At 44.1% G+C, this 21,374-nt stretch overlaps 1 protein-coding gene across 1 annotated transcript in view; it reads left to right on the top strand.

Annotated features, from left to right (window-relative positions):
• LOC105189359 (limbic system-associated membrane protein) overlaps positions 1-21,374 on the top strand; it is a 68,606-nt gene that overhangs the window by 31,097 nt on the left and 16,135 nt on the right. The window contains exons 2-3 of the mRNA XM_011151410.3: positions 13,176-13,288; positions 17,804-17,976. Coding sequence (XP_011149712.1) covers positions 13,231-13,288; positions 17,804-17,976 — 231 coding nt within the window. The 5' untranslated portion in view covers positions 13,176-13,230. The remainder of the gene's footprint in view (positions 1-13,175; positions 13,289-17,803; positions 17,977-21,374) is intronic.

Here is a 21,374-nt window from a genome sequence, read left to right on the forward strand (position 1 = left end):
CCGGTCGGATACTCGCGTCTCGGGATTCATTCCCACAAGGACTCGAAAGGCGGGAGATGTCCCGCCGTTACGGTGGAACGTGGAAGATATTCGGGATCGATCAATCACTCCCATGTACGAATAATGCAATAATCGATCGATCAACCTCATACAAGAATATTGCAGGACAAATTCCCTCAAAGCTTGTACGAGTGGACAGGGAATCCAATAGACGTCGTTCGTTCCAGCCGATATCGACGCCTGTCACAGAGAGGAAAGAAAGTGTGAATGTGTGTGACCTCACACCGCGGAGTTGCAAGCGTTTCAGTTTGTGCCATCTGCTTTCGGTTACATTATTTGTTCCCTTGCCTCTTTATTGATCTCCGGATCGGATTTTTTTATTCCCATCTGAGCCTCTCTCCAACTTTTCTATTCTTAAGTTACATTATTCTTCACTTACAGTGTTCTTAAGTTGACTGGTTTAGCGACACGAAAATAATTTTGATTTGGCGAACGAAAGACTCGCGAGGAGAAGCACTTCGCAAGAGGATATTCTTCGGTTTGAAATAACTTTGCATAAATAAAGTTCTCCACTTTATATATCTGATGATCTTTATATATTCTGAATTTCAAGGTGTCAGAAACGTGTGCTTTTAAAAATTCTTTCGAGTTGTGTTTATTTTTTTTTTCTCGGTGAGGAAGAAATAGAGACAACAGCGATACTACCCTGCAAACAATTTGCCGATAGTGCAGCATTCTGTCCCTCTTTTTCTCTCTCACTCTTTCTCTCTCTCTCTCTCTCTCTCTCTCTCTCTCTCTCTCTTTCTCTCTGAAATAATTCCGGAATTAATTAAATCCCACGTCCCATCTTCCTTGGCTCGACCGACTGGCGGAAGGTTCGCCCCGAAGTTCGCGTCCGTACAACGTCCGCAAACTCTTTGCTTTCAATTCGCCACATTTTGTTTCCGCCCGGAAACTTGTCCCTTTAATTACGAAAACGGGAGAGAAACCGAACGTAAAGTTCCGTGCAATTTCGAAGTCGCGGGAAGCGCGGGCAAAGGTTCATCAGCTTGAGATTAATAGCCCATCTGTTTGTTTTACTTTGCCAACTCGCTCAAGTACGATAAAGTTCTTCCGTGATTAATCGTGCCCGAGTCCACGAATTTAAAACCCCCGAAGCGCCTCGTCGGCGACATTCCGGTTGTTTCAATGGTACTGAAGAGCGCGCGGTATTAACGTGGCCTTAACGAATTTTCCACGGGGGAGGCTAACGAATTCAGGGCTTGTTCAAGGGGCCCAGTCGCCCTTAAGTCTCCGAAGGGCACTTTGGAGTTTCCGGCATGCGACGAAGAGTTCGTCCTATTTGCGAAGACATCCTGATTCTCGTGCAGGTTCATTTGCGCAGAACAAACTGCGACGATACATATGTCGTCTCGCAGATATTCAGCTTGCATTTTATTTCATGTCAGATACGTACATTCAATGCTCAGCATATAATCCCAAGAGATGAATAAAAATATAAAAATGTAACGCCATATTTACCACTTGGCTTTCAAAATGGCTCTCGCGTACAGCGAAGGACGTGGGGAAGAAAAAAGGACGAGGTCAATGACGAGATTTAATACCCCAATAATTTTGCCTCGGTAAAAATTCAGTCTCGACCTTAAACGCGCAGAATATTCGCAGCATATTGCAACGTCGTACGATCGTACGATATATTTAGAGTGCCACCACCTTATATCTCAATTAGCTCTTTAAACATATATTCGCTATCTTCGATATTTTCCCATTCTCCCGTTCTCACGCCGCATACGTCGCACGTATGCAAAATAATTTACATCTTTATCATTAATGTTTGTTTAGCCGGAAAAAAAATTAACTCATCTCTGTATGTGACCTCCTTCCGTCACGTGATGAGACCGGCGTGATTCTCTTGCATTAGGAGCTTCCTGAGGAAGCTCTCGTGGCCTTTTCGCTCCGATTTTCGTGCAGCTCCGAGCGGGATTGAAGCGGCACGCCATCGCGCCGCGCTTGATACACGTGGCGAGATACGATGAAGCTCGACAAAAATCGTATGCAGGCAATCGCAGATGCATGCAGATGCATGCTCGCCTCGTCGTGTTCGAGCGTGGTAAATTTCCGACGAGGGCGACGAGGCGGACAGACCCGTAAACAAAAGATTAGCCCTTATCTAAACGTCCTTGTAGCCAACCTTCTTTCTGATTACGCGTTCCATGCCGAACCCGACGCACGCTTCCAGTCTCCTCCGTCTTATCGGATCTAATCGGGAGGGATATAGGGAAACGCACGTCCTCATCTGTCCTCGCTAATCTATCGAAGCACGTCTCCCGCCTTTCCGGCTCTGCCGGAATCCACCATCTTCCCCGCTATCAGCCGCTTCAGGCGCACGCGAGGTCATTCGACAACTTCATCAAGCCGGTGCTTCGCAGTGTGCGCACGCCGCGAGTCGTATCTCGTTTACGGCATCTGCGAGTCGTGAGCGTGCAATGTGCGATCTGGCCTGTTTTTCCAGGCAGAAAACGTCGCTGACGTTCATACCCGGCGTTCCGCAAGGATCCGCGCTCCCAGCACGGAAACGCACGGTGCGCGATAATGACAGCGCGACGAGTGCTTGCTCGTTCGCGAGGGAACAATGATTCGCGGGTTTTACGTGTTGCCGTCTTTAAGCGGCTCGAACGGGAAATTGGCGTCTTAATGGAAAGAGTTCGCGCAGTAGCGCCGTTCAATTATCGTTTAGCGTAGCTACTCAGCGAAAAAGCCCTCTGCGTGTACGGTGCTTGTGTAACGACCGACGCTGGCCTCGTCATAAGCCGGTAATATCCGTTGCGAAATTGTGCTTTACCTGACTGGCTGGCGTGAATAGCGCATTCTTTGTAAGCGACGTGAAAGCAACATCAATCCGTTACAATCGTTGTCTATTAACACGTCAGTGTACTCGGCGCGTCTCTCTTGTCCACGGAAGGCTCGAACGAGCGAAACGTTGAGCTTCGCGAATTTCCCCATTACACCGGTCTCTTCTTTTCAGGTTGATCGAGAACCTTCTCGCGATAATCGGGCAGCATCGTCATTTTATCACCGATCCAATACACGTTCATCTGTCACCGCGCACTAACTCGACTAGAAATTTTGATCAGGTTCACCTAACATTGATAAGGACCTAATAGGGTGAATAAAAGGTAATCCTAAGTAAGTCAGTCCTTATAATGCCCTAACGACAAGTGAGTAAGGAAGACCTTTATAAGGTTATAATGATTGGGTCCACATTAGGACCTGAATGTACCAACCTAGTATATGATATAATATGGTTCAGTTAATCAGGTCCTTGTCGGGATCTTATTCGTTGTACCTAATATGATCTGCATTATCAAGTTTTAACAAAACAATTTTTGGGTGTCATTTATAAATACAAAGATGTTTGCATTGAAGAAACACTTGAATATATTTGTAAAATGCTATAGAAACTATCTTTTTTTTAGCAGTCAATAAATAGTTGTAAAATTAACGTGACACGCAACTTTTCTCTTTAACACTACTTTATGTCTTGTCACGTTGTGATACTTTATGATCTTATGATATTCATTTTATGTTTCTTTTCCGAAACATTTTACAAGTATGCTCAAGCGATCTAAAATATTATTTCATGCAAATATCTTTTTATTTGGGAATGACATGAAAGAATTCTCAGTCATTTTTTATTTCTAATGTCATCATTCAATATAGCCGTGGCGAGTAATCAGGAGCCATAATTTGAAAAAAAAAAATGTAATAAGGATTCCATGAGGTAACTCAATAAGGACCTGACTATGAATCCTTACTAAAGTCCTATTACACATAACTTATTATTACATAACTTATTACACATAACTTATTAGGACCCGATAGTATTACTTTATTGGGACGTGATGTCCAAATGAGGTTAACCTGATCAGGACCATGGAATAAATTTCTAGTCGGAAACGCCGTCGTCGCATCGCAATGCTTTCACGCATTTTGACCATCTAACACGGTACAGAGTGCTGGGAACAAGTTCGAGATGAGCAATCTCAGGTGTCTGGCCGCGGTGTAATTAATGGGGATAAATTGCGTGCCCTGTGTGTATATATACCCGACGTGCCTCGAGAAATTCGCGTTATCCGCGCTTCACCGCGGGATAATAACGCGAGCGCTGCGATCGCGATAAACGATGATCGTAAGGGAGCTGATAATTGCGCAGCTTAGTCTACACTTGCCGGGGCGAGTGTTGAAGTAGTCGCGTAATTTTAAGCAACACCTAGAACGCGTCGGAACCCACACGTGACGTTGGCCTGAATTTGGTACATTTAGGGCGCGAAATGGCAGCTTACATGAGCAAGTACAAATTCAATTAGCTCGCAAGAAGCGATGAAAGCGTGTAAAGCTTAATTACGTTAAAGCCATCTTCGCCGTGCGCCGCTTTCGTACGTGTTGGCGTCTCGGTGAAAGATTCGCGTGCTTCAAAATCGAGTTTCTCCGCGGAATTTCGCACGACGCAATCAGCGGCGGCTCGCTCCTGATCGCGAGAGAAGTACGATTTATCGTTAGCTGCTCGAAAGACGGATGCGCAGGGCCGCTCTTGTTTCGATCAATTTGGCCGTGCCCTTATTTTGACTCATTAACTCACAAATGACGTCTACTGGGAAATTCAGCCGAGAACGTTCATCGGCTTCTTGCAGCACACGTGGAAGTTCATAGGGAACGGTAATTTGTGTAATTTGGCACATAAGTTAACGCAGACAGCGATTTCGGTCAAAGTAACAGTGATCATGACGAAGCGAATTTTACCACACGGCAATTCGATATACGGGCATTATGCGTACCGCGAAAGGAGAGAGACAAACAGATTCAAAACTCATTACTTCCGTTTATCACGTATTTACGCAATTTTGTCAATATCAACGGTCTCTGTACATTTTGCTCGTAATTCCAACACACGATTCCATTCAAGGTACAAATTAAAAGTTCACGCTGGTCTCTAATGGACAAAAAGAGTACGTGAAATAATAAATCGCGTACTCGGTGATGTATCATCCGAGTAGCATTAGCCGTCCGATTTTATGCGCAAGAGCTCGAGAGATTAATGAAACTCGTAAAATCATTAACAGTAAGATTTATTATTCACGACGCATCTGTATATGTACGCGGATATAAATCATTCATGTTCTACGGGCAAACTGCGAGTTATATCGCGGAAACCTACGATTATGATAAAACCGTACGACATGTAACATTGTTTCGCGCGACATCCGTGTAACTTTTTTTCTGTAATATTCAGACGATTCATCAGTCAAGATTGTTCAAGGTTGTGCTTATCGAGAGATAAGAGTCTCTGCCACGGTGGTTGAGTGGTTCTGATGGAACCGTCCGTGGTAAAAGCGCGAACATGATGTCAATGCGTGGAAACCACACAAAACCATGTGGATCCCCGCGGCGCGGCGGGGTCAGAGCGAGAGATTAAGGTGATCCCACCTAACTGATGACGGTCGTTCCAAAGGTTTCAACAGATTAATTGGAAGATCGATCGGTTCTCGTGCTTCTTGCCATAAAAAACGCCCGCGTTGACGGGCGCGCGGTATAACGTTACTTCTTAAAGAGCATTAGAGCGTTGCTGCGGACTTGTATAATTTATTTCTTTCTATGGTTTCTCCCGATTCTCTCTCTCTCTCTCTCTCTCTCTCTCTCTCTCTCTTTATCTCACGTGTGTAACATGTGCGATAATCTTACGATATATTTCAACGATAATTCACGTATACGTGAACTTGTTACGTTTCCTCTCTTTTTTATCACACTGGAAGCGGCTAAGTGTCATCCGTGTGATAATTGTCCGTCGCGGAATCGAAGCAAACGCGATGAAAGCAATTTAGTAAGCAGAGAGAGAGAGAGAGAGAGAGAGAGAGAAAGAGAGAGAGAGCGCATTGTGGGCTAATAACAGTGCTGCGCTATTGTGGCAACGGTGTAGGTGTCAGGACGTGATTTATGGATAATAATGCCACGTTACTTGGCAGTTTGGTCGAAAAAAGACGATTGATAAAATACGCCAACATAAAGTCTGTTAGTCTTTGTCGTCGAGGGCTCGGTCGATTTGTTTCGGACGTCTGACTATTTTTCTCTCCCGCTACTTCCGTTGAAAGCCATTGATAACGGAAAAGACAGGCATGTATTGATGAAGATGTGTTAATTTACCTTGTTTACATATCAATTAAAATGTTTTAATTAGTCCTTTGCGCAAAAGAAAGAGAAACTCGTAAACGGAAAAGTTTAGATTGTCTAAAAGTGTAGACTGATGTGAGCGATAAATATATCACTACTTCTGATACATCAACTTTGAATATATTACAAATTAATTATGTACAACCTCTCTCTCTCTCTCTCTTTCTCTCTCTCTGTCTCTCTCTATTTTATGCAGTAATAAAAGCAGGAGTATCTCATGAATTGTTTCGTGTCGTAAACTGATTTCGAAAAAGATAAATGAGGTCATGATGGTATCAATGTCGCCGCCAGCGCGAGGTGGAATGATAAAAGAGCACAGCGCATATTTTCATTTTTACGACGATTCGATTTAAACGTTAGTCATCAAATATTTATGACGTTTGTGTGTTGCTCATCTCTCTCGTCGCGCAATTGTTTTTCCATGTGGGCTGGCGTTCTTCAAGTACATCGCGCTTCAACGAAACCTCGTTCTTCGTCCTATATACCTGAGCTTCGCTTAAATTATTCAGGAAGCAAAACGAGGGCTAATCCGAGGGTGAGAGGATGGAGGGGCACGCCAGAATGCGTTTAAGGCGACGGAAAAAGGACGTAGTCGTTTACCTTGGAATCAGCTTAGTACATTCACGTCCTGACACCTTCGCGCGCTTTCGTGCTCCGTCTCGTCATCCTCTTTCCGCATATTTTGCATGCACTCACCCTTCGAAGCCAACGTAACGTCGCGTCGTTCTCTCTCTCTCTCTCTCTCTCTCTCTCTCTCTCTCTCTCTCTCTCTCTTTCTCTCGCGTACGGTAAGATGGCGATTGCTGAAACTTCCGGTGTAACGTTTCATATCAACGTTTCATGTGAACAGAGCGGTAACTATCGGAGGAAGCCGCGCGACTGCCATGATTAGCTCATCCGGTTTGTTCGGACTGCCCGATCCGCACGTACATACATTGTTCCCGATATGTAATTCAAAATTTCAACGGCGAAACGTGCGCGAAGATGAATCATGAAACACCCATTAATCCTGACCGATATTGCGCACCCGGCGAAAGTAATGGAAACAAATAATGGCCTGGCGTGCATAAATTTTTAAGGGATTAGCGCGAACATTTTCGATCACCGTTCTTCGATTTAGAACACTCACCGTAATATGGTAACAGGCGAATTTTGTTAGCGATACGATGTAATTTCTAACGGCGATACATCAATTATAGCTCTGACTTTTACATGTTACCGAAATGTTAAGAGGAATAATTCCAACGATTCTTCAATAGGGATATTGTGTTTTGCTTTGTTGCAAAACGAACGTTAGATTAAAGAAAAATTACAATTAGATAAAGTAAGCGTGGAAATACGTTGTCCGTTGTAGAGAATAAAAAGAGGAGTGTGAGAAAGCGAAATAACGAGTATGTTATCAAATATCACAACTATTTTCTAATTTAGATTGCGCAAACTACATATCGATATATCGCGCGCTGTAGAAAACAAACGGTTATGAGAAAGCAATATTGTTAGATATGCTCGCTGATTCTTCGGAATGTCGAGATGAAAGTGTTACAAACGAAAATACGATAACGTAGTTGCAACAACTGCGATACAAACTGAAAGTTGGGATCAGTAACGACAGTGCAGAGAACGAAAAACGCATAAACATACAGGGGATGGGAAGTAATGAAACCAGCTAACGGCAATATCCAGGTTGTTAGCCATTGATGGAGAGATTGAGGGATTTTCTAATTAAATCGCGCGGAGCTTGGAAATCAGCTTTATCTCTTTGCCGTGTGCGAGAATTGTAAAATTCCCTCGATAAAGGTGTGCATGTTGGTTCGACATTGTAACACGTGACATGAATGGTGCTTTGTTAATTTATCGCGTTCGCTATAATGATAACGTATTAATTATCGAGACCCTACTTTTGAAACGTACGTGGTATAATGATGGAATATTTGAAATATGTCACAGTTTAGTAGCTTTTGGAAATGAGAACGGTTGAAGTTGATTATTTGCAATCTGGTGCTGAGAGTATTTGTGAGGATTGAAGCATGAGTCAGATAGAACGTGGGAAACACATATATATTTTGTCTGATTTATCTATCTATCTTTGCTCGGCACTTACAATTTTCCAGACAAGCGTGATGCGTGTGGAGTTAAGAGAGAAAGAAAGAAAGAGAGAGAGAGAGAGAGAGAGAGAAAGAGAGAGAGAGAATGTATCTGTTGTATTGATGTCGAGAAAGAAAATGTCGAGAGATATTAAACACGTGGAAGTGGAGGAGAACGAGGAAGAGGATGTTAACACAACGATCGACGTGAAATCTCCATCCAGCAGCATTGATTCTCGAAAAATAGCGTCCGACTCAATCGGCACGATCAAATACAGGCGGATAATACAGTGTATCTCGTCGATAAGACGAAGCGTTTCCGTTCCTTCCGGCTCGTCCCAAAGTATCGGCTCGCTCGTGCCGACGAATTTCCATTTAAAAAAGCTCAATCAGCGATGTTGACGGATCCGGGCGTCTATTGAAATCCACCGGTGAAGCGGTACGCTTCATACGGCACGTCGGCCTTGCCGTATCGGTAGTGCCGATTTGCATATGCCGCTCTCCCGCCCCGCTTTTGCATTCATTCCTTTGGCTCGCGCAATCTTATGTGCTTTTCTCGCTTTTCCACCATCGACCATCCTGCATTGCTTCCCGGCGTAAGGCCGGCGCGCATCGACAATGCGGGAATAATATCCGGCGCCTCGTTCCATGCGCACGCCCGCGCACATACAGATCCATTTCCCATCGCGGATGAACCACTGTAGCGCGCGCGCGCGCGCGCATAAAACCTGCTGGCAGCTTTATTGTTCCGCGCACTTTCACGCTCTTGTAAATATACGCTTTTATCGGGCAATCTTTGTTATCTCGAATAATGCCACCTCGTACATGCCGGCGCTACATCATTTAGAGCCTCGATCGTCGCGGTTATCAGCTTTTTCACCTTTCTTCTCGCGGCCATAAAAGTACCAGCTGCAACCTAAAGCCGCGGGAAATACTCACCGCAACGTTCCACAATGCCGAATCTGATTTCTTTGGAGTTTTTTTTTTTAACACTCATCCTACAAAAGCTCCCTACAATGTGATTTTTACATTCTCTTGCGTGATTCTGACTGTTGCTTTATTTTTTTATTTTTTTTACACTACACACTTTTTCACTCTGAAGAAATGACGTTCAAAGAGATGATGGCACATTCTATTTTTAGCACAGGGGAGCCATTGAACCCCGATTTCATCATATCTCGTTTCTCGTGATTGATCGAATATCGGTCTAGTACGACGAATTTGGCGACCATTACATTCTGTGTGTATACTCGTCTTGGAGATTACAGATATTGATACGAGAGTTAATGGCTCCGATATAGGAAAAATAACCAAACCCGTGTACGTTGCTGTTAGCAGCACTGGCTTCCTTTTTAATAGACTCGAGTACGTAGAAACCCGAAACAGAATCTCTAAATTTATTGGGATGACAGTTATCTTCTTTAAACCAAACACACACACACAAATCCGTACACGCTCAAAGTCGATGTTCACTGCAACATTTGTTAAGGAGCCAAGGCCGATGTGTGTCGTTACATGTGAATACCGTCGGACAACTCGAGCGATCACGCACAGAACGTTGGTCATTCCGACTCGTCCGAGACACGCGATTTCGAACGGCCTGTTAAATATTTAAATAGCTGCCCTAGCGCGGAAACGAGCCGCTTATTTTAGCCCGGAGGATTGTTTTAGTCGGACGAATTCATAAGATTTCCGATCTAGTTGCGAGTTCGCGTGACTACCCAGCCCGGTCTTGTCCTTTGGCACGAGGAAGGAAAGAAGAAGAGGGAAGAGAGAGAGAGAGAGAGAGAGAGAGAGAGAGAGAGAGAGAGAGAGAGAGAGAGAGAGAGAGAGAGAGAGAGAGAGAGAGAGAGAGCTGGAGGAGGAGGAAGATGTCGCGCGTTCCGTGAATACTTCATTGATTACAGTTTTAGGAGTAAGTAGGGGAATCACGTTCGTTAAACCGTCTGAGTAATGAACTTCTTAGTATGACGGAAAATAAACTGTGCGGTATTATAACTGGTATAATAGCCATTTGTCTGAAGGCAGGGCGCCGTAAGCGAAACACGCATACGACGGTAAAACGCGGTCGCGCGACATTGAAACTGCGCTAGTTTCATGAATGAGATGAGAGAAGTGTTTCTCTGGAATTATCGCGGACGTTTCCTTTGCTTTCTCTGTGTCGTACGCTGAATATTTCGGACAAAATAACAGACAAATCAAAGAACTTTCAGGTCAAAATTGAGACAAAAGACTTACTACACGTAAAATCATGAAAAACGTTGCTTCGCTGAAACAGACGAGAAAATTTCGGAAATATGTAACGTGTTTATAAAATAATTCACCGTATCAATATGCAGATTGTTTCTTAATAAAAAAGCACAAGAGTACCAAATCGCACATACGTATGAGCTTAGTTTCCGATATAACACACGATACGGCTGTACGATACACGTCGGCGAAACAGAAAGCTCGAAAATATTTTTGCTTTTCGGTGGAGAAATTGGAATACAGCATGCGCGGCGCTTGCTTTGAAAATTCTAACGTAAATGTCGGCTGGGAACATATGGCGTTCGTGGTTGGTTTACGAATGGTCGAATCACAACCCGCGAGAAGCGTAAGGTATCGCGCAGGTTTCCCAGGTGGTGGAAGAAAATACGCGAATATCAAATACCTCCCTTGTATTAGAGTATTTTCGAGTCTCGTCTTCGCTGGGAAAAACAAACAGTAATATTTGTTACATCGACAGTCCGCGTTAATATTACACGTCACGTGTAGTAATTGGAAATCATATTGAATGACGATCGCGCGCTCTCCGATCCGAGTTTCTCTCTCAGCATTCGGTGTACGTAGCCGAGACGTTATATTACCGTTCCCGACACAAATAACCTTTGTGTCTTTCTTCTCACATACAACAACGATCCCCGGGTAGCAATTATGCGAGTATACGAAAGCTACTTCGAAATGTTCCTACTTGGGCGATCCCAGGAGATCACGACGCGGATCGCGATACGAATAATACTACGGCCGAATATTTATTGGGTCGACAGGATCCTGCGCTATCTCGGCGAAATATTATCACGCTCGTTCAACCATTGTCTTGTCTCGAGAAACCATTATCTTCGATGTTTTTCCCGGCGAAGCTTATCAGCATATCTCCATCTCTGCGCGATCGCAAATCTCCATCTCGAAGAGAGCTTTCCCGTTTTCATATCTATTTTGTCATCGGTTCCCAACGGAAGTTCACAGCGCCCTCTTTCAATACTCTTACGTTCAACAGTTCTTCTTTCTTTTTCCCCGCCAAGTTCATTCATTCCCCGTTGCGCAATCCCGTTCCACTAATCTTTACTTTTTCATTCGGACCACCGAAATCTTGCGATATTAATTGACGTTTCTCTTGTGACTGCTAAAGCACAGCGCATTGGAAAAAAGATAAGAATATTTTTTTATATTTATATTTTACAAGAACAATCGTGAATTGTTTCGATTCAAGCTTGATAACTTTTCAAGTACCGCAACTAACTTGATTGTGCGAATTTTATCCATCGTATTTTTTCCATCCATGTTGTATTCTCACCCTCGTATTTTTATTCCCAGAGATTTTACAACTTTGCAACTCTTAAAATTTTTCCATTCTCTGAGTTATATTTTTGTGCGAACTATATCAGCGTATTTCATTCTTTAGTATCTATGTGCTATTTACGTACATATCGCACAATAGAACGAGTGAAATATTATTGGGAAAATCGTGCGGGGTGAAGGGTCAGAAATGGACAAGAGCCCGGGCAAAGGTACGATATCCACGTCCCTATCGATCTCGTGCGATTCAACAAAAACGCTACATTCGTGCGCTAGGAAGCGTTAAGAAAAACTGGCACGTAGCTCGCAAAAAAGCTAGCTCTTTTTATATGACGAAACTAGTTAATACCACGTTAGGGGCACATTGTGCGTAGTTTTGGAACACGCTCCGGCACTCTCGTGTCCTCCACTTCAGCCCTAACTTTTTTTTTCACAGAAGACCACGCGCGTGGTCTTGTAGATTGAAGATGAACGTGCCGGGTATGTCGAGAACAAGAGAAATCCCGAAATAGGGAAGAGAAAATAATTGGATCTGTACCGGGAGGAAATATTATGCCGCGATGAAAAGTATTTTGTGAGAAAGGGGAAAGGGGATCGAGATTATTTAACATAATTTCGGGGGCCGAGAGGTTTACTCGCGTTTTATTTATTTAGAAAAATTTAATATCGTTGAATTTCCATACTTATCACGTATTACTCAAGTGGGAATGTTATTAGTTTTTCTCACGCGGAAAAATGAAGCTAAAATTCTCCTTTGGCGCGACGCCCTACTTAAATTAAATTCTTTCAAGTTTGCGTTGGCGCAGATTTTTTTATTGGAACGTTGGCTCAAGCTTGGCGGCAACGTGTGATGAATAAGCAAAGAGCATGGACCGCTGGTCGTTATGAAATTAATCAACTTGTGATATCGCGTATCATATTGGGTGGTGTTACGTAATGTATCCCGCGGCGAGCATTCGTCGATCGACTTTTACCATTTTTGATCAAAGAACTCATTTTCCGAGCGAATTTTCGAGATTCGAGGGTCGTTTAAATGAGCAAAACGCTGCAGAGGTAACGACGTGACGAGTGTCCTAAAGGAGAAAATTGTTACAATATACCGTCTTTCTGTTTAAATATACTTATTACAAGTCGAAACTTACGATTGTGCTTGAGGTATCTCGTGTGGGGGGCAATAGTAGTAGCGATTACATATATAATAAATATTTTGTGAAGTTGAAAGTTAACGCGATCTATGTTTGGCCTACACGCACAGGCAGTTGACAAAAGTGTCTCGCAATTAAACGTTAAATCTTTTCTGCGTTTCAGATATTTCGAAAAAGATGCGCGTCTGAGAGAAGGACGCGAGCACTTTGCGATCATCATGAGGATACTTTGGTTCCTGGTGGGCATTTTACTGGAGATACACTTGTACTTCACAGGTAAAATCGAGTCGTTACTTTCTATACAACGGGGACTATACTTTCTACATCGTAAAAATCGTAAAAATCGTAAAAATAAGGCCATCTTCATAGGATGTAGAAAATGCCGTTATCTCAGCCATTTACTTTACCTTGGCGAATCGCATTTTGCACAGTTGCGCACAATGACCGATGCACACTGTGCTCTTTCGCCGCGCGCCTCGTCTCGGTTCATTCGGACTTTACATTCGAGTGCACTGAAACTCGTCGCGCCGCAAGATGCCGCGAGATCCGTCCTCAAGCTTGCGCAGCCGTGCAGCTCGCGGAATTGTGGCAGCCTCATTCGTATTTCCCGTGCATTCTCCTTTCATAAATCACATGTTTAAATAGCGACTCTCTCAGCCTAAATAATTTTGTCCCTAATCTCCTTCCGCCGTGCCACTCGTCCCGGCATTCGTTCCACGGCGGCATACCATTTTCAACGGTAATGACGCATCCCCCGGAAGAAACGCGCGGACGCTTTCGGCGCCGTGTGCCGCACACGCCACACGTTCTTCCGTACTTGCGTTCAGACGAGTCATTTTCGTGCCGGCGCAGAAAACACTTAATTCCGCGCGTCAGCCGGCGACTGACAAGTAATTTCCGGTTATCGTGTTGTTGAAAACCGCGGGCGAACTTTCGCCTCGTTAGCGTCGTACTTTTCGACGGCAGCGGCGCGTTGCGATCGACGTGTCGATCGCCCGGCTCCGCACCGCTTTTCTTGCGCACCGGTAATTTTCTTCTCACAAGACACCGCGTCGTGTCTGACCGGCCTCTTCGCGAATATTCCTACCCGCGGGAAACAAATTCGTCGCGCAAAGCGACGTACGATGCGGCGATGAAAATTTAGGTCGTCGCCGTAACACCTACGAAGCTTTAGATCTAATTGAAAGTTTAATTAAATGCACACCGGCCCCTATTACCGGGTCGTTTTACGATTCCCGATTCAGCAAACTTTCTGAAATTGTGCCAGATTAATCTTCTACTACGTACGAGTACTAATCACTGGTAAATTCAATTTAGAAAATTACACCGGCTCCCGAGCGGTTTTGCCTCGTCTGTGTTGAAGGAGGAAACGCACGTTTCAAAAAAAAAAAAAAAAAAAACAGGAAAATAAAAACGAGATAACGTACAGGTGGTACATCGTTCTCGAGGAGATATCGTGGCGGTTGTTGGAGTTCCATTCGGAAGTTGATATAATTGTAACAAAATATTTTCGTTGTCACGTGCGCATGTAATCGTAGATATTTCGTATGCAAAGCGATATCTCATTAAATAGTAAAATCCCCGGTCCCCGGTTAATGTTGAATTAAAATTGTGTCCCGTTTTGTAGTCGGTTGAATACACCAGCGCGGTAATTGAATACTTCTTGGCGTGGCGAGGTTCGCATTTTAATTATTTTGCCTGCGCTTTTCGTTGCATTATTAATTGATATTTACATTTACGCAAATGACATTATTAAGAAAACACGATATTCTTCCGCAAGGATATTACAATTTAATTGCGACACGTTATTTCTTCGATTTGATGTTTCGACAAAATCGACGAGACACACATATATATATATTGCGTTACGTGACACGAGGATCTCCGTAATTTTTGCGAAGCAGTGATACACCTGCGCTAATAATCCCTCATAGCGCTTATTCTCTCTAGTTCATTTTTTCTCTCCTTTTTTTTTCTATTATTAATTCCGGCCACGGAGAATTCGTGTGTTTTTCCCGCGGGAATTTCTGGCGAATAATCACTTTGGAATACCGTGTGTTGACGGTGGCAACGACATTAATTTACATCGACGAGGAAATTCAAGTGGGACGCGTGGTACGCTGACCGACATCGACTGTCCCCTTGTGTTACCAACTCTAAATGCGAAACACGCACATGCACGAGGATTCCGTGTTGCGTTCGAGCCTTTTTAATTTGTATTCTATACAAGCGCACATCGCCCAGGGGAGCCCTATCATTTGCCGCGCATTATATTATCGATTTATGCGCTTCTTGCGAATATGATAATCCGAAGCGATTAAGCGGAACGTTTAAGCGAATAACAACCTCGCATGTGAATGCGCAGTTACATTCTCTTTCTCCCTTCATATCGTAAATGAACAGTTATTTTCCAAGCTCACGAAAGTCCGGAGTGAAGCCTGGCTGGAAAGTCCAATTCGGGTCCAACTCTGTTATCGAAAAAGAGCTCTCTGACATGCCGCCGGCCGTGAGCGTGTGTGAGCGTGCTCACATTGCACCGCGTTTTATAAACGGGCTTTCCCGCGCATCCTCGCTACCAGGCGTCAAGTTTCGCAGTTGGGCTCTCGACTCGACGAATAGAAACGACAACTTTCCGGGAATTCACCGGGGTTTGGGCTGGGGATCACGCCACGCGCTCAAGGGGAAGAGATTTTTGCTCTCGAATGAGTCCGAGATGCGCAGGGATGATCGGACTTCTCGGGGGGGGGGGGTAGGTGAATGGGGTATATGCCGGGCACGACTAGGGAAAGTCTCCCCGGCTGAATATCCGCGGGAATTTGCTAGGGTTTGGCGCACCTTGGACGCCCGGCCGAACCGTCGTAATTGCCGCGACTAAGTTATTCACTTAAGCCACTCTCCGGTTATGCCGACGCTCGGGTTATGCGTTATCGTCGCGATGGCGGCTGCATTAATCTCACAGAGCGAGAGGGTGCTTCGCGTCATCTCTCGCAGTCCTCTCGCATCGCGCCCTTCGTCAGCCGGACGACCACCCTGGAAATCGCCCTTAATCCTTGATCATAGCCAGGTCTGGGACCAACAGCTTTCGGTGGGACAGCTATTGCGAGAGAGCGGTGTAAAACTTACGAGGGCACGGGGAAATAACGTCGCGCGCGCGCGCGCGGCTCTCTCGACTTTACCCCAAAATCCGTTCTCTCTGCGCGTCTTTCCGAGAATTTGCAATAAAGAATTATGTATTTATACAGGCCTCTCTAAAGCGGCTGCTATATATATATTGGGTGAGTGCAAAAGTTCGTGCGGAGTTTCAATAGATGGAGTTATAAGCGTCGTAAAGTGTTGTCATTAATACTTCCATCTACATATTATATAACGTTGGAAAGGTGACGTCTTCAGCTGTTATTAAAAAAAAAATCATTTGTTTAAAAATCAGTATCGATAAGGTGCATTTACGGCATGTTATGCTTTACGAGTTTCGGAAGGGAATAAACGTTGCCGCAGCCGTAAAAAACATTCAGGATGTTTATCAGGATGAAGCACCAGCTAAACGAACTGTGGAAAAATGGTTTGCTAAATTTCGGCGCGGAGAATTTAACCTTGAAGACGAGCCACGCTCTGGTCGACCTTCTGACATTGATGACGATGTTTTGCGTACTTTAGTGCTCAATAATCCGCGAATTTCAACAGAAGAAGTTGCTACAGCACTAAACGTTGACCGATCAACCGCTTTTCGGCGTTTAAAAAAGATGGGATTCGATTTGAAGCTCGATATATGGGTGCCCCATTTGCTGACCGAGAAGAACAAAATCAAGCTAATTTCTGCAGCCGTTTCTTTACTCGGGCGGCTCAATAACGAGTCGTTTTTGGATCGACTAGTGACGGGCGATGAGAAATGGGTCCTCTACAACAATGTTCAGCGCAAACGGACATGGAAACAATCAGGTGAGCATGGTGACGCAATGCCAAAGGCCAGTTTGCACCCGATGAAGGTGATGCTCTCTGTTTGGTGGGATTGCAAGGGCATAATCTATTTCGAGCTTCTCCCCGCTGGCGAAACGATTGATTCGGACAAGTACTGTCGCCAATTAACCAATCTGAATCGAGAAATAAAAGAGAAACGTCCGATTTTGTCAAATCGCAAGGGAGTCGTCTTTCATCACGACAACGCCAGACCACACGTTTCGAAAAAGACGCTGCGCAAACTGAAGAGCCTGAAATGCGATGTCTTAACGCATCCACCGTATTCTCCTGATATCGCACCATCTGACTATCACTTGTTCCGGTCATTGCAAAATTATTTAAATGGAAAAAACTTTGACTCTTTGGAGGCCTTAAAAAACGGCGTCTCTTCGTTCTTCGAATCTAAACCGCGCAGTTTTTATGATCGAGGCATCCGTATGCTGCCAGAACGTTGGGAAAAGATTATAGAAAACGATGGAGAATATATCATTGATTGAATAAAGATTTTTGTTTGCCTAATCACTGTGTGACTTTTACTCACAAACTCCGCACGAACTTTTGCACTCACCCAATACATATATATGTAGTTTTAGATAACATGTTATTTTTATAACATACGTATTTTTTTTAATTATCAACTTTAGTCTTTAGACAGATTTTTCATTTGGCACCAACAATCAACAAAGGAGGTCGTTACCATGAATTTATTAACGCGACGGAAATACGCGACGTATAATTTGTACGTCGTAGACAGATTTTGCATTAAATCGAGTAAAATGGTTCCCACTCAGACACACATATATACACAGAAAACGTTGTTGTAATTTATGTCCACAGTGAGCCAGGCTAAGCATCAGCAGAATTCAAGTGCCAATAATGTAATCGTCCCATTGAATGTCCCGGAGGGTAAAAATGAAGATGTTCTTGAAGGACCAATTGGAGAGGTGCTTGCTCAAAGTGGTAGCGTGGCAATTCTGCCGTGCAAAATTACCGATCCTGGAGCTGGAACCGTAAGTGTCATGCAATTTATGCAACTATATGTATTTTATACCTTATATAAGAGCAACATCCATGTTTACGTATCAATCTTTTTTTCCGATTAGAAATGTCGTGTCTTTTCTTTTTCGTCAACGAAAAGTGATATAGTCAGCTTTGCCAACACTGTCGCTCAAAAGTCAAATAAAAATTGCGTTGTACTTTACTGACAATATGCGAATTGTACGAAAATACGGGTAAAATATTACTTGCAAACGCACCTGTCAATAATGCATGCTTTGCTTGTAATGTAACAAAAGTAATTAAAATTCTTATTTGTCGTATGAATAAAAGAACAGCGATGTAGAGAACGGTTATTATTCCGCAGTTCTGCGGATGGTTTGCGCGATCAATTAAATTGTACAAGCGAATAATTTTCGACCAGGAAATTATTTCTTTGAACGTATATTGAAATATTAATAGTCAACATTTCCTACTCTTGATTACTCTCGTGCCATTTCTCTGCCTATTCCGACGCTGCTCAGCTTCTTCTATTCACGTCGCAGATTTTCCAGATTTTCATTTCCGTTATACAGACAGGTTTGAACGATTTTCATTTAATTTCCGTTTCCTATCGCGCGCACGCGCGCATGTCTAGCGCGAGCGATTCGTAAAGAAAGGGGGAGAGTATGTACTGTTTCTAATATAAGTCGTTTTTGTGCCATGGCGATCGAACGACTATTCAAATGGAAATCTCGCTACGTGAATGACAAGCGTAGATAAGATTTAAAATATCGAAGAAATTCTTTGAAAGAAATATTTTGTGGCGCTCTTTGTTCGCTCGTGTATGAGAGAAACGTGTTTCAGCAACATCTCGAAAATTAAAATTTAAATTCGCCTTCTGGCGTATGAATTATTTCGACGCAACACGCGCCGTTAATATTCGCCGCTTTCTATTTTCGGTCACAGTTTGTCTTTGTCACCTGTGCTTCTTAAAAAATGAACCACATAACATGATAAGAGATACAACGATGTGCGTGACTAATTTCTTTACCATTGTATAATGATGACGTTGACATATTTCTTTATACGCTCGCGCGGTTTCATTTGACGAAAAATCATGTAATTCTCGTTTCTCGAAAATAAAGAATTATTATATTTTCCCCAGTAAAATACGACATCGCGATTTTGTCTTCCCTAATGCAGGAAAGATCGCTGCTATACCGTGTCAGATTTACGTCGCAATTTTTTATTACACATATTACTGCGGTAGAATAATAAATAAATTAAAGGCAATAAACAAATCAAGGGAAATACACAAAGTGAACCGATCGGAATGGGACTTGAGATTAACCGGATAAAAATATCGGCGTGGAAACGAGAAAACAATGTGGGAATGTAGCCGCGGAGGGAATGTGAAACACAGACGACACAAAAATGGAAATGCACGATCACATCCGCTCATTTCACGTCTAAGCTCGGCGCGTGCAGATTTTATAATTGTTTACGAACGTCGAACTCCCCGATTCATCGAGTTTACTATTGGAAACACAAACAGGTATACCATCCCTTACGGAAATACAGGGTGGCGCGGCGAAACTGCGCAAACACATGCGTGCCGAATATTCGCATATGGTATGCGGTATTGAGTGCAGAAGCGAACGCGTAGCGATGCGCCGCGAAGCACAGTGGAAATAAAAATGGTGGGTCGATGCGGTATTCTTTTTTTGCATGGAAGTTGCAGATTGTTTGCTTCGTTCCTCTTTTTTACGCTCCTCGCTGCGTGCCTTAATGCTATAGTCGTCGGCCCGGCAAATTGCCCTAGTTTACGGTCCACGGTGATGCCGCAGTGGCGTTCGCTCTTTGTCTTATTTAGTGACGTTGCCGAGACGAAAAAGAAAAACATTGACAATTGTATAAACAATGAGATGCGTTCGCGTCCGCGCATTGTTTCGAAAGAGAGAGAGAGAGAGAGAGAAAGAGAGAGAGACTCGTGTATTTCGCCGCATCAAATTTTACATTTCAGCGTCGGAGAGGATCGATGTGAAAGTCGGATCAGATGACATTTTTCGCGGTCGGTGCATCCTCTCTTGCGTTTTCCCGATTCTTCGAAATTACAAAGTCCTTCGTTCGTCTCTTTCGTTCGATAATACCCAGAGTTATACCCCCGTATATAGCCTGTGCCAGCCGCACTTCGAATATACGCCTCCGCGAACGCGTAATTCCGCGTTTAACGTCGACGCGAGAGGAGAGGTCAGGAGATTAGACGTCCTAGGTATTACGCATCTTTCATTCGCGAAATCGAAGCGTGCGCTTGGGAATATTTTAGAATATTTTAGCGAGTTTCGGGCGTTAAATCGACGTCACCGCGCCAGATGCCGCTCGAACGTAGCTCCCTTTTCTCCCGAAGAGAAAAAAAGGGGGAAAGGGAGCGAAAGGGCAATCCGGGTTATGTACACATCGAGGTGGTGGCAACATTCCTCCTCCTCCTCTTCCTCTCTCTCTCTCTCTCTCTCTCTCTCTCTCTCTCTCTCTCTCTCTCTCTTCTTCGATGCTCGTCGCGGTATACTTGCAAAGTCGGAATGGAATTCCGGGAGTCGACGGGCGATTCTCTCCACGCGACGGTGACGCACGTTTCCATGAAATTCCAACATACCTTCGATATGGGACACCTCATATCGACATCGCGACGTGAATGAGACATAAGCCGACTTTGAAATGCGCTCTCCGGCACGAGTTGCTCTTCGCGTCGTACGGAAAGAGAGAGAGAGACGCGCAACTTGACTCTCTTATTTAGACCACACGCGAGGCCCGCCGTGGGAGATTGCGCACGCCGAGTTCGCCACTTGCTTGTAAATGCGGATTTCTCGATGCGGGGATCGATATACGGTCGAGTAAATCTCACCGCGGATATACGTTTCATTAGAGAAACACCTCTTCGCCAGCAAGCAAGCTACGCGCGAAAGCGATTGCTCTTCTCGAGGCTGCCGCGCTTTTATACATAAATACAATCTTACTCGCGTGCAACGTCTTCCTCCTTACCATTTTACTCTCTCCCTCTCTCTCTCTCTCTCTCTCTCTCGTCTGACTTTTAATAAATTACACTTCCAAAATAGAGCGTTTACTTCTCTCTGGGAAGAACAGACGGCCGCGCGTCGAAATAAATCGAAATTGCGCGCACGCGCGTTCCAATATCCGTAAAAAATAAATCGATACACGTCGGCACGTAAAGCCCGAAACCGCCATAAACGGGTATGTGAATTCCGAAGCGTTCCTCGGCAAAGCGGCATGTTTATGCGAACTCGCGTGCAGGAGGTTTACTCTTCTCCCTTTGATTTTCGATTTTACAGCTCCGCTCGACGTGAAGAGAGCGAGGGACTACAAGTTGTGTAATTTACTTACGCAGCGAGAGTATTTCAAAGGTCCCTTCCTG

Source organism: Harpegnathos saltator, unplaced genomic scaffold (genome assembly GCF_003227715.2).
Source record: "Harpegnathos saltator strain DR-91 unplaced genomic scaffold, Hsal_v8.6 scaffold203, whole genome shotgun sequence".
Lineage (NCBI taxonomy): Eukaryota > Metazoa > Arthropoda > Insecta > Hymenoptera > Formicidae > Harpegnathos > Harpegnathos saltator.